General features: G+C 42.0%; 1 protein-coding gene across 4 annotated transcripts in view; it reads right to left on the bottom strand.

Annotated features, from left to right (window-relative positions):
- The window catches only part of hipk3a (homeodomain interacting protein kinase 3a), a 197,058-nt gene that overhangs the window by 118,865 nt on the left and 55,053 nt on the right, over positions 1–23,140 (bottom strand). Inside the window, exons 1-3 of one of the 4 annotated variants that reach the window (XM_069903011.1) lie at positions 13,646–13,767; positions 11,783–11,885; positions 9,374–10,469 (exon numbers count right to left, since the gene is read on the bottom strand). In XM_069903011.1, the coding sequence (XP_069759112.1) occupies positions 9,374–10,467 (1,094 nt within the window). In that variant the 5' untranslated portion in view covers positions 10,468–10,469; positions 11,783–11,885; positions 13,646–13,767. Of the gene's footprint in view, positions 1–9,373; positions 10,470–11,782; positions 11,886–13,448; positions 13,526–13,645; positions 13,768–23,140 lie in introns of those variants that run through there. The other 3 variants (XM_069903008.1, XM_069903006.1, XM_069903013.1) reach the window with 3 other exon arrangements.

The following is a 23,140-nucleotide window of genomic DNA, read 5'->3' as shown; positions in this document are numbered from 1 at the left end:
CTCCCTTTAACTTTATAGACACATTAGCGCAAATATTTCCTGGTAAATTATCAAACTTAAATTGTCATCTCCCCAATATCATTGATACTAAATGCTAGGCTTAAAAAAGCAGTGAAGACCCCATGAATCATCTCTGAGTTGATGATCCATGTTTGAGAAAGTCAGAAGCAGAAAGTCAACACCTTTATGACCTGTCTCCGAGAAGCTCCAATCCCCACTCCCCCAACATTGAAGCATAGAGTCTAAATAAACTATAATGCAAATGGGTTTACAAATGACAAGACAGAAGAAAGCATGAGATTTGTATCTCTCATGCACACAGAAAGCCATAATCAGACTCAGGCTCCTTTTAGAGCATGCTGACATTGAGCAAGTCAACAATCTGATGTGGTATTTCTTTCTGACTTCTTTCACATTCGCAGCCAGCCAGCCACCCTCACCATCTATAGTAAACTACCAAGGGCACATTACTGTTTGCCCCACACCATCCCCTCACTCCAATTTTAAGCTGTTGTGTTGTTTTTCGCCAATTCAAACTCTAGTTCAAGGAACAGTTCCTGCAAGCAAGATCGGATGCTTGACGCACGCAGCCAGGCAGAAGATGGGAACAGAGTTCCACTTCCTGTTTACATCCCACGCTATCCAATACACTGACAGCAGGAAAAAAAAGACACACTATTTTTCAATAGGGAAAGAATGGAAAATTATGGCAATCCACAAGGGGCCAGAGACCAGCTCTGCAAATTCTTCAGATAGTTCCAAAATATCTGTACTTATTTGGTAAAATCAGAGGCATGGATTTTAAGGGAGGTTGTTTTTGTCTTTGTGGCTGTCTCAGTCAAAAAGAGACAGTGTTCACATTCGAACAAGCCTTCTCCTGCTTTTGTACTTGATCTAAGACACACAACACAATTAACCACTGAATGTAAGTACACCTTAAAGGTATACTTTCAATCAACAAAGAAATCCACAAATGAACAAGTTCTTTTAGTATATATTGAAAGTACTAACCAGGTGAAGCACTGAACAGCATCCAAGACCTCATGAGATCTTAGTCTGTTCCAATCATTACTGCTCCTCACGTCAGCACTGTTTCTCACTGCTCAAAAGCATTAGAAGTAGAGTTGCTTTTCATTAACACAGACCTACCCGCAGTGCACAGTCCACTGAGATATGGTGAGGGCAGCATGGTGAGCACCTTGCTGTTATGGCGCCAGCAACCAAGATTCAAATCTAGCATTGTCAGGAGTTTGTACGTTCTCCCCGTATCTGTGTGGGTTTCCTCCCACCATTTAAAACATACCAGGGGTATAGGTCATTTAGGTGTAATTGGGCAGCACAGACTCATGCTGTATGTCTAAATTCAAATTTAAAGCTTAGTTTTGCGTGCCTAAAAAAAGTCTTAATTTAGGATTTAATTTACATTGAAAGCAGCAACAAGATTCATCATGACTATAGCCAAACTAGGTTTCTAGCTTTTGTAAAAAAAAAGCACAGCAGGGGAAATGGATTAATTCCCAGCAGCTTCCTGCCATCCTAGGAGCCGCTCAGTTCTCAGCGGGCACAAACAGCCACTCTGTGCTGTCAGTCAGTTCCAGGTAAAAGGGGTGTCCATGGCTGCAGTGACAGTCCACCTGAGAAGCCCTCAGCTCCAGCAACCAGGGTTCAATCCTGAACACCAACACTCTGTGGAGTTTGCAGACTCTCCCTGTGACCTTGTGGGTTTTCCCCGGGAACTCTGGTTTGCTTCCACATCTCAAAGACACACACATTGGCAGGTGAATCGACTGCTGTAAATTGCCTCCAGTGTGCAGATGAGTGGTAGAATCTGCAGAAGGTGAGAGGAATGTTGGGAGAAGAAACAGAATTTAGCATGGGAGATGGATGAGTCTGAATGGCCACAAGGACAAATGGCTGTTTCTATGGAACAATCACTCCCTCTACTACATCTTATCAAATGCCAACATGCAAGGCTTTTATTCCAAAAGACTGGGCATCTGTGCAGTGTAGATTTACATGCACTAGAGTACAGAGTTATAGTGGTTTTCAAACCAATATCACATCCTTCAGATATTAGTGTTCACAGATAAAACAAATTTAACTGAACTTTTACTAAATCTACCAGGTCTCCATTTTGCCAGCTCGTTTGAAACATAGCGCAAGGAAAAGAGAAATGTGAAAATGGAGGGAAAAAATGGAAAGAGAAAGGGAAAAAAATAAAGTTGAAGAGAAGGGAGACAATTGAGAGATAAATTGAAGGCTTCTGTACCAATCATTATTACCCCTCCTCCATCAGGCTCAAAAACAACAAACTCAATCAGAAACTCATTTCAGGACACTTATTTTGCACAATATTTATATTGAATATTTACTTTCAGGGTTGTATGCGATGTCATGTATGTACTCTGGCAACAAATCTGAACTTTGAACTTTATCTGCTATGGGTGTCTTTCTTCTCTCTTATTCCATCAGGCGAACTATGAAGGTTGTTGTAGGCACCTAAATTCTGCTGATCATCACATAATTGCTCACTAACCTGAAATAAGAATTGCTGGAGAGGGTTTTACTTCAGGAAACATTGCTCCAAAACATTTTTACTCCTTCAAAGGGATGTTACTGGCAATGCAGAAATTATGCATCCCTAACTGACCCTGGTCTGAAGAGGGAGTTGAAACATCTGCATGTGGGTCTGGAGTTAATCCAGTAGTTTCATGGACATCATTAGATACCAGCTGTATTACAGATTTGTTTTATCACTTGAATTTCACCTCTGAATGCTAACCCAGTGATTTAACTTCCATTCTACTGCGCCTCCTTGTTGATAACTGGACACAATGAGTCAAGCTCTTCAAATTCCTAGGCATCGTAAGCAATAGACCAAGTTGTGCTTTGTGGAAATAGTTTGGATGGGTATTTGATGGTTGGCATAGCCAAAGGGCCAGTTTCTGTGCGGGAATCTATGACTCCATAATAATCTTAATTGCCTTTAAAATAAAGTGTTGGCTTTGTCAATCAGGAATGCTTTGTTAGATTAGGAATATCAGAGAACTTACTCAAAGAAATGAAAGCAGGTTGAAGACTGAAACCAGTTGCTTCTGATATTTATTTTCTGTGCTGCAGAAATGTCCTCTGATTGAAGAAATGTTGTGCTTTTCCAATCAGGTGTAATTGCTCGATGGTTTGGTGCTATTCACAAAGATTCAGGCCAGGCATACAGTAGGTAGAGAGGAAAATCTTTGGGACCAATTCTAGGATTTAACAAAGGGAGGGGAGGGGTGAATCAAAAGGACATAACCCACCCTGTAAAATTAAGCAGGGGGAAGTGAGGCAGCCCCATCTCATCTCACTCATAATTTGTTTCCCACAACAGTGAGAATTTGAGAAAATGCTATTATCATTTTGAAAGCTCAAAGGAAGGTGAGGCTGCGACCAAACTTAAGTTTGGCTTTTAAAAAATAACACAGTTATTCTACTCTCTTTTGCTTCTCTTTCTCCTATTGTTAGGAGCACTGGGCAATGCTCATGGTTACTCTTTGTATGCCTTATGGAAGATAAAAGTTAAACAATCTACATTTTTAATATATTATTACGCAACAATAAAAGGAACCTTGAACATAAAAATCTTATGTTTCATTCCTCTAGTGTAATGTACAAGAATATCAAGAAAGTTTGTCAATTAAATGAAAGCTAACTATTGACTTAATTTCTGCTATTTTCAACAAGGCTCATCAATTCCAAGTATCGCTGGCTGCTTTCTGATAAATCTTTGCTCAAGACTCCAACTCAAGTAGCACCCAGCTGACATCAAACACAACTGAAATGAAAAGTATTTTTAGACGAGTTTCAAAACAACTTTGTGGAGCCAATCCCAGGCTTGGGGAGGAACTGAGGCACAACTTTCTCTAATGAGGTTTCACAAATCTTTCTCCCCCTCCCACCCATTTACAAAATATGCTTTTCACTGATTCAGACAAGCATTGCTCAACACTTAATGTAATTGCACTAAATCATACAACGTCAAACGTCTATCTGTGAACCAAATTCTATTCTTTAGTAGCTGGATACCACTCACTACAGCATCATCCATTAGTGCACTGACTGCAGCAAAACCCCAATGGGGAAGAGTTATACAATTAAAAGTCCAAAGTTCCTTTTATTGTCATGTAATAATACACAAAGTTATATACATTATATTTTTCAACTTTTGTCTGAAATACAGGTAAGCAAAGAGTCACCATGAGCATTACCCAGTGCCCCCTCCCCAATAAGAGAAGAGAAAGAGAAGTAAAAGGAAATCCCTTCAGAGGCCACTGAGTGTCCACAGCCCCACTCCTATTGAATCCATCAGCAACCTGAACCCCAGATCCAATCCTCCGACATGATCGGGAAACCTTCAGCACCCAAGGCCCATCAGGAGCCATTCTTGCCCTCAGCTCCCTCTTGAAATCCGACTCTGATACATAGTTCCCATGCGCCAGTCGCCAGCAGCTCACAGCCTGTGAGTCTTTTGACCACAAGCAGCTGGTAAACTGTGTGGGTCCTTCAGCCACTGAGCCTCTCACTAGTCCATTGCCATGGTTACCTTCTATAGGGTCATTTCCCAAGCTTCTCATCAGGGATGCTGCCCCATTTCTAGTGCTCTGTGCCAGACCACTGCGCCCTCAGAGTCTGCAACCTCTCATGGTACACTGCTCAGCAGAGGCTCCACCATCTTGGGCACGGACCCTGTGGTTGCAGGGTATTAAAAAATATCCATCATGTTAACAAGCCACACATACACACCAGAGAAACATCTTGGGTTCATCAATCCATCTCAACTACAGAGATAATGAGTTGTAGTGTTTGGAAAAATTCCGAGTTCCTCAATGACCAGGGAACAATCTGCTCATGGAATTGAGCTGTGGTGGGGCCAAGTGGAGACGAGGCCACGTGAATGGTTCAAAAAGGCCTGTATTTTAATTTGTAACAATCCATCATAAGGTTGCACTTGCAAAGGCAGAAAACAGTCAGGCAATATGTCGTGTTCAGCAGAAAGATCAATGATAAAATCATGGAATTCAAAAAGTTGAAAAGCAACAGTGCAGGACTGGAATAAAAATAGTTTCTTAAAAAACTCATTTGACAGCATCAATGGATCTCTCACTTATTAACACCTGCTCATAAACTGCATTGGTTTAATCTACAAAAACTAAAATCTGTGAAGGGAGGCGAGAATAGGGGTGATATGGTCCCTTTTCTTGGCTCTAGTCAGGAGCCTTACTGCCGCATTCTGAACCAATTGCAGATGGGATAATGGGACTAATTCCCATGTTAAGTTAGAGTAGTCTCAACGGGAGAAAATGAGGGGGTGGATAACTTTCGAGGTCTTTCAGTGACAAGAATGATTTGATTTTGGCGTTAGTGCGGAGCTGGAAAAAGCTAGCATTTACTACTGCAATGACTTGTTGTCACACTTGAAGGTGGAATTGAATATCACACCAAGGGATTTGATGTGTGGTTTAATGAGGGTGGTTAAGTTGCCAAGGGTATTGGTGATAATTTTGGTGGCGGGGGGGTGGGGGCGCAAATAGTATGATATCAAATTTATCTTAGTTTAGATGCAGGAAGTTTTGAGCCGTCCAGCACTTTATGTCCTCCAGACAGTCGACGAGGCTGGTTATCTTTGCTTGACCATTGGACTTCAGGGGGAGATAGAGCTGAGTGTCATCAGCATTGCAGCGGAAGGAGATGCCGTGTTTTTGGATGATATGGCATGATATAAGCATGTATAAGGAGAAGAGAATGGGGCCCAGAATAAACCTTTGTTAGACTCCACAGGAAAGGGTAGCAGATGATGATGAAAATTTGACTATGTTGACTGAGAAAGTCCTATCACTGAGATAAGATTGAAACCAATTCAGGGCCTTGCCGTCGACATCAACCCTCTGCCAGAGGCAATCTATTAAAATAGGTTGATAAAGGTTCCACAAATTGTCTGCCATAATCTCCTCTATTACAGCAGTGATATTTAAATTTTTTTTTTTTAATTAATTTTTTTAAATGTTATTTACGGCGAGGTAGAAGACTATTCCAGCCATTTAAACCCATGCTGCTCAATTGCACCTGAATTAACCTACAAACCCTGTAGGTTTTGAAGTGTGGGAGGAAACTGGAACACCTGGGTTCATCTCTTCTTTATTTCTCCTTAAATTTTAATTTTAAAAGTACTGCCCGAGGAACCAGAAAATCCAAACCGATCTAATCCCCAGGCAGTCCGGATTTTTGGACCTCTACTGGAGATCCTTCACTAGGAACAATGAGCCCTTAATGTTGCAAAACATCCCAAGGTATTTCACAGAGTTTAAGAAATGAATTTTTAATGCCAAGAGAATTTGTGGACAAGAGATCAAAAACTTGGTGAAAGAGGAAAGTTTGACAGAAAATTCAAATGTTGGGATAAGAAGACAGAGGTTTAACCCTTTGGACTCCATTCATTTTTAACCTTTTATAATATATTATCCAGACTGGGTCCATGGGTAAACTGCAGTACAAACCAGCTGGTGGTTGAGTATTCATGTAAAACTAGACCTGGAAAACCAGAACATGGAGTCCAAGGTTTTAAGGGAGACAGTTATAAAAGTTTGTATCCAGGTAGCTATAGGCCAGCTTCCATAAAATCCAGGATCATGGACATTCAGAGGGCTGTTCATTTGGTGGAGGTTACACAGAATGGGATAGGTAAAACCATAAAATCTTTCTTAAACAAAAGTATTTTCAAATACTTTAGTCTCCACCCTCAACAGTTTGCAAATAAACAATCACTGATGGCAAGAGGCAAAGTAATTCTGAAGCAGAGTGGGCTCTGAGACAACACTGGGGTGATTGGACTGGTAGATAAAATCCTGAGATCTCTCACTGCAACCCTCGACACTCAGAAGTCAGCTGGCACATTTGATAGTGTTCTGCGACTGCTATCCATGAATTTCTTTTTGAGCTGCTTCTTCAGTGCCAAAAACAGCAGAGTACTGCAAGAAATCAACAAATCCTCTGAAATCTCTCCAGGAAGCAGAAGCCAGCCCCTTCATTGCATTGAAAATTGGGGGGAAAAAAGGCAGGGCAGCTTTGAAGTTTTCTTTCTCTCTTTGACAGGAATCCTGGGAGCCTTGCCCTGACTGCTCCCCCTCCATGTTTTCTCCACCTTCATCACTCTGCTACATCCTGCACATCTCATCTTCCACCTGACTCCTTTTATCCTCTCTCCAACTGGATAGCATTAACATTGACTTCTCCGGTTTCCATTAGGCCCCTCCCTTGTCTCCCCCACCTCTCTCTCTCTCTCCTCCAGTTCTCTACCCCCCCCCCCTCATATTCAGAGCCATCTACTCCCCTATCCCATCTCAGATTTTTTCCTCTCGAGCTGTCCTGCCCATACTCACCTATGGGCTCTTGCCTGTGGGCCTGCGCTCCTCCAACTGCCCTTACTCTACCATTTTTTTTCAAGTGCCCGCCTGCTTTTTGCTCAACCCTTGATGAAGGACTCAAGTCAGAAACTATGGTTGTGTAACTTTATCTTTGCTATATAAAGAATGCTGCATGACTTGCTGAGTTTCTCCAACATTTTTGTGTAAACAAAAATCACAGCATCTCCTTATTTCCTTTAAACCTCCTGCTTCTCTTTCCCTTCGTCGGGTATCCACCTCTGCCTCTGACTATTGTCCAACCCCTTCTTCCCAGTCCATATTTACCAGCGACCTCCCTGCTGCTCTCTCAGTCTAGGTGAAGGGTTCCAGCCAGAAACTTTGCAATTCTTTTTCTCCCACAGATCCTGCTCGGCCCACCGAGTTCTTGCAGCAGATTGTTTTTCGTCACCTTGATGTTTAACCTCAAGTGATCTCTGGATGGGATTTCGTGGTGCTTTTCCTTTTATAGTCATACAGCATGGAAACAGCCGCCCCAAAATGTTCTCCCCCCTGCCCCCCCAAAAAACACTGGTCACATCTGCCTGCATTTGGACCATATCCCTCTAAAAACCAATCTATACATGTAACTGTTTCTTAAACATTGCAATAGTCCTGCCTCAACCACCTCTCGGCAGCCCAATGCCTGCACCAATCACCTGTTCAAGTTACCTCTCATGTTCCTGTTAAATCTCTCCCTTGTTATCATATTTAGCATACATTTTAGTATCATCGGCAGATTTTTTGGACCACTTTTTTTAGCCAAAAAAAGGGTCGACTTTTACATAGGTCGAACTTTTGACTTCGGTAAATACCTGCGTCGTTCAAGGCATCAGGAACTCGGATTGCTGGAACTGATTGATGGGCAAATGGCCAGGGCGAGAATCCGCGGTTGGGAGCTCGGATGGGCGGACAACCAGGGCGACAGGAATTCGGCTGGGCAGGAGGTCAGGACGACGACAGTTCAGATGTACAGGTGGCCTAGGCGAGGGTCCACTTTTGGGCCAAAAAGGGGGGGAAATCATCTATTACACGGTATCAACAGTTACGTGAGCATATACTGTACTCCGGCAAAAAATGCTTTGCTCACCCAATCAAGTCATCGCTACTAAAATCACCCTGCATTCACAGAGTACAAAACTAGCTTCCTCAACCTCTCCCAATAGGGGGACCCTGCCCCCCATGTCCTGGAAAAATCCTCATATCTTCTCTGCCCCACCTCCATCCTGACAACATCCTTCCTATTATCCTGCAATTTTACAACAAGTCATTATTGGCCAAACTAAAATTGAAATTCCGTCAGAGACTAGCTTCAGGACCCTGACGTGCATATTTGTTCGATATGCCAGCATACTGATATTTAACTGCCCAGCGATACAGCGAGAGAGAGTCAAATAAAACACACTTAATGGAGATGAGAATTAGTGGATTAAATTTCAATAATTTCCCCTTTCTTATGAAGAGTGCACAGGTCAGTTCTGACAAGATTAACTGCAACCTGCTTCAAAGTTCAAGGCACTCCAGACCACGAAACCAATTTCTCAACCGAAAAATTGCATCAAAGATTTTAAACAATTTTTTTTTTAAATAGAAGGGCTGAGAAGCATATGGACTTCTCGTACAAGTCCATTATCAAAACAAAATTCTCCAACTACCAACCTGAAATTCTCATTTAATGTGCTTAAAAACAAGATTCAACAGGATTTTTAAGAGGAAATACCTTTGCTGCAACAGTATGCAAGAGTGCAACAGTATGTATTATCACCAAACATTGCACAAAATTCCCCACCGCTCAGCCATTTGAAATCATGCCCTGCATTGTACATTTTCCAACAATCGCTCATACATGCAATTCAATCACGAGAAAATGGATTTCTGCCCAGCCTTCATCGTTTCACCCCGTCTAATGTGGTTCCACAGCAGGAAATTGCACTCACCTGTAATACCTTGATTGCAAATACGTTGAACAAACGGCTTTGGACACATGACTGGCCGATCCAAAGTCGATCACTTTAACCCTGTACGGCTGCCGAATGGGATCAACCAGCATGATATTCTCTGGTTTGAGGTCCGCATGGATTAAACCAAGGCTCTTTAGTTTATTCAGTGCAGTGGCCACTTGCTGCAAGATTGGCCTGATCACCTTCAGGGGCAAGGGGCTAAACTTGTTCTGTTTTAGAAAGTCATACAAATTCTGCTCCAACATTTCAAATACCAAACACGTATGATTGCGGTGCTGAAAGCACTCGTAGGCACGCACAAAGTTATACTCGTCTGCATTCTCATTGCTCAACTGTGCCAAGATGCCAACTTCAATTTGTCCCTGCCGCGCATACGAGGGATGGTTTTTCAAGATCTTTATGGCCACAATCTCATTTGTACCCTTCTTCCAACATTTCACCACCTGGCCAAAGGTTCCACGTCCCAAGAAGTCGAGAACCTCGTAGGTATTCTTCATTGAGCAGAGCACTTCGTGCTGCATCAGATGGTAATCACCATCACCACTTGCGCTGTTCTGCTTCGAGGCTGTGGTGACCACGGTGACTGGGTTCCTGATACCTGCCTGCAACGTTGCTGGCATTATTGACAACTCATCCACAATCTGCATGGTGCTACCTCGGTTCTCCAGCTCCTCACTCTTTCTCTTCAGCCCACATCGCTGATAGTTCTCCAGCGAGGTTAGATTGCCCCCAGGCCTCTCGCCCTGCGATGCCACTGCCAGAGGCTGGTGCGGTGCCTGCACTGCCGTGACCCCAGTGGCACACAATGCGTCCAAGGCAACAGCACCCACTGCCACCAGAGTGTTCTGCCCGCAGGATCTTCCCGTGGAATCCTTCGGTGGAAAGGAAGAGCCAGCCACGTGAGGCGGGCGGGCGAATCCGAGGTTCCGTCCGTTCACACAAGTCCGTGGGTAAGCTCTCTCATGGTACACACAACTACTTGGCTCAACTTTCAGTTTCTTCACACTACAAAAGGCACTTGTCTGAGTTTGATAAACGTGTAGTGGGCAGACCAAAACTTGTGAGGCCATACCTGTACGGACAAAGGAAAAGAGATATTAGTGAATGAGCACACTGTGCAATTTCATCCTTGCTAACATTAATCTTATCCTCAGAAGAGCTACCTGTGCAACATTTTTCAAAACCAGAGACAGCCATAGTTTCAGAATCTATAGGACTTGAGCAAGGTTCAGCTCCTTATGTTAGATCAAATGCTCCATGGGAAGGCAGAGAGATGGTGCAGCCTAAATTGGCCCCCTGTGACATAATATGCTGCTCTGTTTCCCCTGGTAGATGGTTTTGGATGGTGAGAAGGGGAAGACTTTTTTCCCCCACTCAGAGGGTAGTCCAAATCTGCCCTCGGAAACCGTAGAAGTGGGTACAATCACAAGCCTCATTTGGATAAATTTATGGATAAGAAGGGGCAGCACGGTTAGTGTAGCGGTTAGCACAAGCCTGTTACAGCACCAGTGACAGGGGTTCAAATCCCGTGCTGCCTATAAGGAGTTTGTACATTCTCTCTGAGTCTGCTTAGGTTTCCTCTCACCGTTCAAAACGTACCTGGGGTTGTAAGCCAACTGGGCAGCACGGACTTGTGGACTGAAATGGCCTGTTACCATACTGTATGTCTTAAAAAAAATTTTAAACAAAATTTAAGAAAAATAGAAGGGCTGAGAAGCATATGAACCAAGTATAGGCAAATGGGATTAGTCCAGATTGCCAACATGGTCAGTTTGGACAAGGCAATGTGAAGGCCTACTCTGGTTGTATGACTCAATTCACCTGTCTATCACTGGTACTTTGATCACAAGATCATCAAGGAAGAAAGAACCTGCAGACTTCAATAAAGTGCAGCAAACATTTGGAAATTTCTGTCAGAAACTGAAAACTGATGAAGGCAATTCCAGACAGAGTAATTCAGACAGAAACACCCTTGGTGAAATCTTTGCTTGGGATGGCCTTCTGACCTGCGATACAATTTCAAAGTACTGCTCCTTACACTGGGGACTTAACAAGATCCTGCCCAATTCGCACGAAACTTTGGATAATTAACAAAATATACAGAACTGATACAATTTGGATTATGTGCATTTTAATGCCCTATGAAATAAATATATAACTGCTTCATATTCCATTGGTGCCTCTCAAAGTGACTCATCTACCTTTGTAAACTCATGTTTCCATCCTTGCCATTAAATCCTGGGTTCCACATTAACTTCATTGGTGAAGCACCTTCACACCCCTTGCAAGTGCTTCTAATTATTTCTTTAAAAGCAGAGGTACTTGAGCTGAGCAAGTTTCCACAAATACCTCGGCAGTTAACAATTCTTATTTTTTGACAGATACCTTGATTGACAAATAAGCATTGAGCAAGACACTCAGAATTCTCCACAGCACTCCGTCATTGCAAAGTTTGCATGTTAATTGAAAGTTGGACTTCCATTGAACACTGCAACAGAAAGCCACATTTAATTTGGTCCTCAGGTTCTAGCTGAGGGGAAGAGGGTTCCTGCCACAGGATGAAAATTACACCATGACATCAATGACTCCCAGCTGAGGTGCATTGTTAGCTTCACCCTGGAAAATGGGTGAGACAAAAATTATCAGGCTTTAATAGTTTAGGTGGAAAGTTTACAAAAATCTTAACATGACAGCTAAAGTGCTGATCACAGTCAGGAATCTAGTATCTGAAAAAGACATACCTTTGATGTCACTAGGCAATTACTGGGGGGACGGACGAAAGGAGGGGAAGGGCCTTGGGGGGGGGTAGTGCAAGAGGAAGGAAATAAGAGGCTTTCATTCAGAAAGGTTGGGAAAAGATCGTTCACCCTCAATAAATCCAAAACAATCTCAAAAACATTCAAAATTATGATGTGACAGATTATGTTGTATTTTATATTGTATATAGATATGTTTTTGGGAGATAAATTGTGGCAGGTTTTTAGTGTAGGTCATATACAAACACTTCAAAACAGATTTCATTTAAAATACTGGAGCTCTGCTCAAGCTAGACAGGCTGGCTCTGAGTCACTTTGCAAAAGCTTTGGGGAGTATCTACGGAACTTCACTCATGGATTGTTATTTTGAAAAGCAAAGGCTGTCTGAGGGCAGTTTGCTGTTCTGAGAGGATCATGTGGTTTTGCAAGCAGAGAGTCACACAAGTTTTTCTCTGCAGAGAGAGAGAGAGTTCTGCAGTTTTACAGTTCAGCAGCAGGAGCTGGGACTAGAACAGGACAAGCTGACAAACTTGTGGAAAACCCCATTTTGAAGATGAGTTGTGAGTTCTTGGTTCAAAGCCCTTGTGGTCCATAAAAGAGGAGAAGACTGGCTGCCTACCTAATGTTTCACTTGAAATAAGAGAAACAAAAAGGAACTCTGTGGTGACCAGAAGAAAAGAGCTTATCATCTGGAAAACCCGGATGGGGTTCAGCAAGAGAATGAAGTGGCTGATTAGAAGGGATCAGTTTGTGTCCAGCGAACAACAAATCTCTCTCTGCAAACTGACAAAACCTTCCTGACTATTTACCTGTCGACCACCAAAGCCTGGTGAAATTAATAAATGTTAAATTCTGTGCACAGTATAAAAATTGCTTGCAACCAGTGAACTTCGGAGGAGTGAGAAGTGAGATTGGACTGTAAACCAAGGAACTTTTCTAAACTTACATACACGTGCACTTAGAATTAGAAGGGGCTTAAGTTAGATTAAGTAAGTTAATAGTAATAAGTTAGAGTTTGATCCTGTTTTCATGTTTAAAGATAATTAAAATCAACTTTTAAGTAACCATCTGTCTTGGTGGATATCTGTTACTGCTGGGTTTTGGGGTCCTCTGGGCTAGTAACAATATATTAACCAAAATGAGGTTGTATCACGAGATGTTTGATACGATCTCCAACTCCCTCCCAACTCCTCTACACACCCCCACCCCACACTCCTCTCCCCACTTCTCGCATAACCAGCAGGATGGTTATATAAATATTCAAGCTCTTTAACCAGACATGAAATCTTGCATACCAATACCAAATGCAGTGAGGTCTTGCCACCAGCACATCAATGGCCTTTTGAATCTCCAATATTGATGGAAAAAATATTCTTGAAATCAAGACAAGATAGTCAACAAGTTAAACACAGGCAAATCGATGAATAGTATTACTTTCCTCATAGGGAACTAAATGAGAGAAATTGATGACTAGCCAAGGACCAATACATACAACATGTGCTGCTCTTGACAAATAAACTTCAGCAAGTGAAAATGGAGAAATAGGGCTGGGTGCCTGATAGGATACCGTCCTGTGTTGCTGAGCACTCTACATCCTCTGACATCAAGGTAACAGCGTTAGCAGGCACCAAGAGCTCACTGCATCACAGTGTGACGTCACAATGGGGAAGCTCTGATCATCGCATTAAATTAATCTGTTTGTGCTTTCTTTAAAATAAACCATCAGGCCCAAGGAGCCACAGTCAGTTCGTCAAGAACAATCCGTGTGGTAAATCATTCCCAAAAGCACAAGACAGGAATAATTTCAAACAAAATTTGACACAGTAAGAAGCGGAACAACTAAGCCCCACAGTATACTCAGTGAGATAAATTTAAGTGTTGTCAAAAAGACAGGGTGGCTGACAAAGGAAATTCCAAAATCAGGACCACAGACACATTCATCAACAGCAGAATCATTACAATCCTATATTCAGAAGAACCAACGTGGGTCAGTAAGTGAGAGGTGATGGGAATTTAGGCTGGAAATTCACCCAGTGCTCCACTCTCTCTACAGATTTGACTGTGAGGCTATGCACAATTCAAACGCCATCTACAAATTTGCTAATGACACCATGGTCATCGACAGAATCACAGACGGTAATGAGGAAGCGTACAAGAGTGAGATGGATCAGTGAGTTTAGTGGTGTCACAACAACATCCTTGCACTCAACATTGGCAAAACTAAGGAACTGATTGTGGAAGGGAAAACTAGCAGAACACAAACTAGTCCCCATCGAGGCGTAAGCAGTGAAAAGTGTTAAGTACTTCAAATTCTTGGGTTGTCAAAGTCTCAAAAGATCTAACCTGGGGGTTCCATGTCAATGCAATCACAAAGGCAGCTCGCCCGCAGGTATACTTCATTTGGTTTTTGAGGAGATTTGGTATATCACCAAAGATTTCTACATGTGTACTGTGAAGAGCTTTCTCACCGGTTACATCACTGTCTGGTATGGAGGTGCCAATACACAGGACAGGAATATTCTACAGAGAGCCATGAACACGGCCAGCATCAACATGGGCATCAGTCTTTACTCCCTGAGGACATCTACAAGAGGTAATATCTCAAGAAAGCTGCCTCTAACCTCATGCCCTCCTCTTACTGCTGCCATCAGGAAGAAGTACAGGAGTCTGAAGACAAACAGCCAACACCACAAAAACAACATCTTTTCCTTACCATCAGATTTCTGAATGGACAATGAACCAGAGACACAACCTCATTTTCTCTTTCTACACTAATTTTTTTCAAAGTGTAATTTATAACAATGTTGCACGTTTAATTCTGCTGCAAAACAATGAATTTTACGGCATGTTCACGACAGTAAATTCTAATTCTGGTAAACAGAGGGATAGGGTTGATATGGTAGGCAATGACCAGCAGCAGATAATATTCAGACTTGACTGTGCTCAACTAAATCAATGCAGATTTAGCCAGTGATGGCATAACAGAGTGAGATGAACCATTTTACTGTCCTCCATCCCAAATGCTGGCAAGAAGCATATTATACAAACTGCCAGAGTTCTAGAATAGAACATATTGGATCACAACAGTTTAAATAAAAACTGTTTATTTATTAACCCAAAACACTTTTTATATGCCATGGTCTTAATTTGTAGACAACTTAAACACATTATGTGGAGCTATTACGCATGAGCAATCGTGCTTAAATCCATCACTAAAGGACTTTGTTCTCTGAATGAATAACTTAAGAACAAAGAATTCGATCATGTTGCTACTTGACCTTACTCTGCCGTTCAATAATAGCTGAATGTTTTATTTCACCAGTTTTCTCCCTGAGTTTCATTATCCCTGTCGTACCTGTGAGCAAATTTGTCAATCTCAGCCTAAAACATACTCAATGACTGGGATGCACAGACTTCTATGACAGAGATCCTGACAATAAAAAACCTGCTCCAAACAAAGGTCTCCTCATCTCACTTTTAAAGCACCAAAACGAGATACAACTTCAAATTCTAGGCCTTCAGCCATGAGAAATATGCCCCAGTATCTATTCCTTCTCAGAAGTCAACAAGTTTCAGAAGATTACTTCTGTCTTTTAAATTCAAGTCTACTGAGGCCACATCAATTGATCAATGGTGATTTTGACCAAATGTGGTCTACGGTGAAAGTGCTAAAGAACCTAGTTAAAGTTCAAAAGCAAAGGCAGGCTCATTAAATCAGTTTTTGTTTCCCCACAGACTACACCATCAATGGTAACATCAAGCCAAAGTTCAAAATCACTGCAATTTCCTAAAAAGTGCCATCAGTGGGAAACAGACATTGTTAGATTACACGACAACAACAAGATATACCCTTCATCACAATAAGAGTTCATGCTCATTCTCATTGGCTTTCAACCATTGGCAAATTATCACAAACCCCATAACTAGAAAAACTTTTTTTCCTCAAAACCTGATTCCCCTTTCAGTCATTGTTGTTACTGTGAAAGTGGAAGTTCTACCAAAATTTGCAATTTAAATTTTTTAACACTTGGGACTACCAACAAGCACAAATACTCTGCTTTCCAGGACTGGTTTTGTATAACTTTGTGCGTGCCTACGAGTGCTTTCAGCACCGCAATCATACGTGTTTGGTATTTGAAATGTTGGAGCAGAATTTGTATGACTTTCTAAAACAGAACAAGTTTAGCCCCTTGCCCCTGAAGGTGATCAGGCCAATCTTGGGCATGATACATGTTTTGTATCCAATCACCAGTTGGTTCGTACTGGTGTTCATAGTTTTCCCATGGCCTCCAGAGCAGACATTAGGGAAGGTTAAAAATGGCTAGAATCCAAAGGGTTAAGTTATGGATTTTTAAGTTTTAGAATCAAGAATATACTGAAATTTTTGGGAGTCGCAAAGCTCTGGGTTAAATACAATCCAAATGCATTGAGAATGCATACAGCATCCTTACCCAGATTTTTGTTGGGGAGTGCCTGCCTTTTGCTGTTCAGAATCATCTTGAACCAAAACATGTTCAGGCATTGTTACAACACTTCCTGTACACCTGGCCTCAGTATTGGTGATAAGATGTTCTGGTAGATTGGCAGGCAGTACTGGAATGAGCAGGTCACCTCTCCAAAAATGCAGCAGCTCAAAGGTGTTATTCCTCCTGGTGAAACCAAGTCAACTCATCTTTATATCACCACTTGGCAACAACCGTATACCACGTGCGGAATGGCAACACATCATGTAAAATGGAGACCATTTTTCCGGCTATTCTCTGTTGTGGTGTTTGCTGTCTTTCAAGGAATGTGCAGGCAGTCAAAGTATTCTTCAAGCAACTGTATTGTGGTACAGCTTGGTGTCCTCCCTTACTCCCAGCAGTTCCTTCAGGAGGACCGCAGTCAGGCAAGTTTGAATTTACTTTGAATGTCAGCAGTGTGCTGACCACAAAATCCTATGATTTTGAGAAGGGGGAATCCATTAAGGAAGAAATACTATTTTGCTGTTCACTAGAGACAAATACCTTCAAAGCGATTCTAGATGTAGAGATGTGTTTGTGCCTTCACATATCTCTGAGGTTTGACTACAAATGATGGATAGTTACCCCAACATTACAAAAGAGTGTCTTCAGAAGATCCTGCTCTTCACAACCTCTTATTATTGTGAATTAGGCTTCTTTAAGAATTTCAACAGGTACATGGATGGGAGCAGTATGGTCGGGGTGCAGATCAGTGGGACTAGGTAAAATGATGGTTCACTTTAGATTAGAAGGCTGAAGGACCCGTTTTTGTGCTGTATTGTTCTAAATTTTCGAAAGAGTTTTGATCAGTCAACTTTAACTAATGGAACACATTCAAAACAGTCTGCTAGATCCAGTAGGACAATCTAATTTCCACAAAACTATGTTACACTCTCCAGAGTTCAACAATTCTTCCCTCAAATATCTGTGGGAAGTTCACACTGCTCAACAAGTGTGCAAGCAGAATTTGCAATAGCAAGGGAGTGTAATCCTGCAATCACCAAGCTAAAGAGAGCAAAGTAATGACAAATGCACACAGTGCTTTTGTCCCAAAAGTGTGACAAAGGAGAACAATTTGACAAGAAGCTATGAACCAAAAGGGGAAAACTGAGTGCTAAGGTCCATTAGCTTACCCTGCACCACTGCAGTTTTTAAACCTTAATTTATATCATTAATTGGAGCATCCCTGGACCACTAGCTAACTTTGGAAGCACAGAACAAGGGAGATTTTTCTTCTAGCTTAGAATGATCTTTGGCCCTCAACTGAGAGTATGTGTTACGAAATTTGGGCCAAAAATATTATATCCTGATTTCTCATAAACATACGCCTTTCTCTGGCTAGAACTTCCAGTCATACAATTCCTGTTTTGGTCTGTAATTTGGATTTTTTTCCTCCAACCTCATGACTTACTGTACTTTAGAAAAATATGCAACAGAAAAATACACATGACTCAAAAGTCAAGCCTGCCCGCTGATGTTTAAAGAACTAATGGTGGAAAACTGGTCCTAACTCACACAAGGTAGCTTGGGTTCTCCGTGGAAAGTATTTTAAGCTATATCATCCAAAGTAAATAATCAACATGGAGGAAAGATGGATGGAGAAAAGATGGGTGAAGTGGGGGTGGAGAAGGGAGGGAAAGGGCAGAAGGTTAAATTCATTTCTATATCTGGTATTAATAGGGCTTAACAAAAACTGAAAGCTTTGAAAGAGTTGGTGGCGGGGGTGGTAGCAAGGCAACAAGGCATGGTGTCAATGGATCTTAAGTGGACACTGTACATTATCAAAGGGAAAGCACCCTAGTTGCTCCACTTCCTGTGTGTCGAGACATTTTCCTGCATCTTAGGTCATGCCTAGGGATCCAGGGTGATTGGATAGCAAGGGTACAGAAAAAATTCACAAGGTAGGTAGGCTTTTTTTCCCCACTGAGGATAGGTGAGATACAAACCAGAGGACATGGGTTAAGGGAGAAAGGGGAAAAAGTTTAGGGGAACTTCTTCACAAAGAGTGGTGGAAGTGTGGAACAAGCTGTCAGATGAAGTGGTGAATGTGTGCCCAATTTTAACATTTCAGAATTTAAGTAATGTGAGCTGCCTCAATAATTATCGCCCAGTCGTACTAACTTCTACTATGATGAAAAACTTTGAGAGGTTGGCCATGGCCAGATTAACACGTACCTAAGTTCCTGGATCCGCCGCAATTCACCCATCATCACAATCGCTCCACAGCAGATGCACTCTCCACTCAATTCTGAATTGCCTCAAAGAGCAACTCATAGTGTACTCTTCGTAGACTACAGCTAGGCCTTCAGTACCATTATTCCCTCATTGCTGGTCAAGAAGCTACAAACTCTAGGCCTCTGCACCTCCCTCTGCAACTGGATCCTTGACTTTCTCATTGGAGTCAGTACGAATTGGAAACAACGTCTCCTCCTCACTGATCATCAACACAGGCACACCCAAGGATGCGTACGTAGCCCACTGCTCTACTCGTTATACACCTGTGACTGTGCGCCCAGGCACAATTCCAATGCCACCTACAAATTTTTTGATGACACCACAGATGTTGCGAGAATCAAAAACAGTAATGAGTAAGTGTACAGAAGAGAGATAGATCAGCTCGTTGAATGGTGTAACGACAACAACTTTGCACTCAATGTCAGCAAAACCAAAGAGATGATTATGGTCTTCAGCAGGAAATCAGGGGAACACAACCCAGTCCTCATTGAGGGCTCCAAAGTGGAGAAGGTCAAGAACTTCAAATTCCTGGGTGTCAAAATCTCCAAAGATCTGACCTGGAGCCTCCATGTGATGCAGTCACAAAGAAGGCTCGCCAGCAGCTATACTTCATGAGGATTTTGAGGAGATTTGTTATGTCACCGAAAACTCTTGTAAACTTCTACAGGTGTAACGTGGAGAGCATTCTGGCTGGTTGCATCATTGCCTGATAAGGAGGCGCCAACTCTCAGGACAATAATAAACTCCAGAGGGTTGTTAACTCAGCCTGTGACATCACAGGCACCAGACTTCACTCCATTGAGGACATCTACACGAGGCGGTATCTTAAAAAAGTAGCCTCTATCCTCAAAGACCCCCACCAGCCAGGCCATGCCCTCTTCACTCTGCTACCATCAGGGGAAAAGGTACAGGAGCTGAAAGACAAGCTTCTTCCCCGCTGCCATCAGATTCCTGAATAATCAATGAAGCGCAGACACTGCCTGACTTTTCCTGCCCTGTTATTATTATTATTATTTTTTTTTATAGTAACATCGTAAGATGGTTGTAATATGTTTGCACTATGACGCTGCCGCAAAATACCGAATTTCAGGACAATAAATGGTGATTTTGGACAGGTACATGGATGAGAGATGTTTGGAGGGCGATGGACTGGGTACAGGTCAGTGGGACAAGCCAAAAAAAAAATGGATCTGTACAGACCAGAAGGGCCTGTTTCTTTGATGTATTGTACTATGGTTACCAAGAGTTTAGAATTTGAGTTATAAGAGACTGGATTGGCTGTTTTTTTCTCTCCTGAAGTAGAGGAGACTGAGGAACAACCTTATATAAGTATATAAAATCGAAGGGCAAAAATAAAGTGAATGATTAACTTTATATCCCAGAGTAGGGGAACCTAAAACTCAAGGGCCTTGATTTAATGTGAGAGAAAATTTTAAAATGGTCCCTTTCCACACAGAGGGAGATAAGTATACAAAATAAACCACCCAAGCAAATACCAGAGTGGGTATGATGTTTAAAAGACATTTACCCAACTGAGTGGAGAGGAAAGGTTTGAAAGATATGGGTCAAACTCAGGCAAATGGGATTAGCTCAGGCAGATAACTTGGTCAGGATGGACAAGTTGGACTAAAGGAATGTAATGGACAACATATGCATAGTATAATAGGACCAGCTGGTTATTAATAACATTAGTAATGGTAACCTCAGACCCTTCTCCACACACCAGCACCTCATGACCCCCCCCCCCCCCCCAACAACATCATGGAATTTCTTTCCTCCACCTGAGGGGTAGCTGATGGGATCTCAGTTAAAATCTCATCCAACAATGAGTGAGAATTTTCAAATATTCGGCTGCAGATGTGGAATGAACCCCATTTTACGAGAATATATACTCTGTGTTCCAAGCGTTCTTATTCTTCCCTTCTTCCCTTCACCAGAAATCTGGTGGTCTTGGTTCTAGGGTAGAGGCAACATGCTTGGCACTCAGGCACTTTTTAACCTTTATTTACCCCTGTGCTCCACAGTTTTAAATAAGTAATCAAAAAATTCACATGTACTGGTAATTTAAAGTGCATGTTCTAGATTTTATTCAAGGTTATTTGTATACAGTTTGGTTTGACCATGTAAAAATGACAGCACCTTTTATCCTTAGTCCCCTTATTTCAGGGCACCATAACGTTCAGGGTTTGTGAGTACTCAGATATGTTTAATTGCTTCATTAGTGCAGGTATAAGAGAGCATGGCTTGTTTCCAAGCTTATGATCACATTTGCCATTTTCTTTTTAAACACGAGAGCCAGAGTTTTGCCAGTAAAAGTCAAAGGAGCCATTATGACGCTGAAAAAATAAGAATAAAACAGTAAGAGGCATCGTCCAAACCTTAGGATTACCAAAATCAACAGATTGGAACATCATTAAGAAGAAACCTCAAAGCTCAGTAATCACGAAGGGTCTGGTATTCCAAGGAAGACCTCCACTACTAATGAAAGAAGAATTCTCATCAGCATGAAGAAAATCCCCAAAATATATGGACGACAGATCAGTAGGCAGGTGTGGACATGTCAATGACTCCTATCTGCAGAAGACTTCAAGAAATACAGAGGCTACTCTGCAAGATGAAAATAACTAGCTCACCACAGAAAGGATGGCCAGATTAGAGTTTGCTAAGAAATATTTAAAAGAGCCTGCAGAATTCTGGAAAAAGGTCTCGTGGAAAGATGGAGGTCTTCCTTGGAATACCAGTTCTTTGGGGTTACTGTTTCCTTTATGATGTTCCAAACAGTTGATTTTGGTAATCCTAAGGTTTGGGCACGGACTCTTACTGTTTTGTTCTTGTTTTTGACCTCATAATGGCTTATTTGACTTTCATTGGAATAACTCTGGTCCTCATTTTGAAAAATGGCAACTACAGACTCCACAGGTGATCAAAAACTTAGATGCCTAGCTCTCTTGTACCTGCACAAATGAATCAGTTAAACATACTCGAGTCCTCACAAACACCAGCAAAGCCAAATGTCTCAAACACTATGGTACCCTGAAATGTGGGGGACTATGTAAAGAAAGTGGTGTAATTTCTACATTGTCAAACTAAAATGTGTATATATATATATATATATAACCTGGAATAAAATCTCAAATGTGCACTTTAATTGCATATGAATTATTTCATTACAAGTTTAAAATTATGGATCATATAGGAAATAAAAGGGAAATAATATGGAGTGCCCTATACATGAGCTCCACTTCATCGACAAATCCATTGGAAGCAAGATATAGCACTGCTTTGAGGAAGACTAAGAAAGTTTTGGAACAACAGTGCAACTTTAATTGGACTGCTGGTTAAGTTCATAGCATGCTTGCCACATGCCACTGAAGCGTTTCTTCCAACAGCCAAATTTGAGCAAGATGCCTGACAGAATCTTTAACTTCTGGTGTCAAAGACTTTTGAGATGTCAGAGCAGATCAATGAATCTAAACAGGTAGATAATCTCTCTCTGCATTGCACAAGGTTGGGTGAAGTGAAGATCAAGTCGATGTGCCATTAGATGGACAGAATACGCAGATATTCAGGGAACATTTCTTTGGTCACTCAAAGAGGAGGATTAAAAAACCAAGAGCAGCATGGTGACGGTTCTGCGCCCACCGCAACCACTGACGCTTCTGCACTCACCACAATCAAAGATGGTTCTTTGTGTACCACAATCCAATTTGACTGCTAATTTTAAAATTGTCATTGTGGCACCTCAGATTTCCATTAGATTCCAGGAAGGGGTTGATGTGGCTGTGGATTTGTGGTTAAATCTCCTCACCATCAAGTTTTAGAATTTGAGGAGGTGTAGGAGTAGTGGCTGGTAGGAGAATACCAGCCCTCTCCAGAAAAAAAGAAATAAAGTGAAGAAAAAGCAAAGCTCAAGAAACACAAAACACAACAAATAAAAGATAAAGGTGTGGAGAAGAAAGAAAATGGCACCTAAGAAGGAAAAACCAAAAACAACAGGAAAAAAAAGGAGAGACGTCGGAAGAGAAAGGAGAAGGCCTTACCTGCATGAAGAGGCAGGGACCCGCCGTGGACAGAGGAGCCCACTCCCCGAGATTAATGGAGACCCCACAGGGTTGCGACCTCCCGACCGCAGGACTGCAAAAATGACTCACTGAGCCAAACAGAAGTGCGCAATGCACACACCGAGGAAAAGGAAAACACCGACGGGAGAGGCGCCCAGCTGTGGAATGAACTTACACAGTACGACCAGC

Source organism: Narcine bancroftii, chromosome 1 (assembly GCF_036971445.1).
Source record: "Narcine bancroftii isolate sNarBan1 chromosome 1, sNarBan1.hap1, whole genome shotgun sequence".
NCBI classification, from domain to species: Eukaryota; Metazoa; Chordata; class Chondrichthyes; order Torpediniformes; family Narcinidae; genus Narcine; species Narcine bancroftii.
The sequence above is the reverse complement of the archived record's forward strand: the minus strand, read 5'-3'. Positions and strand labels throughout refer to the sequence as shown.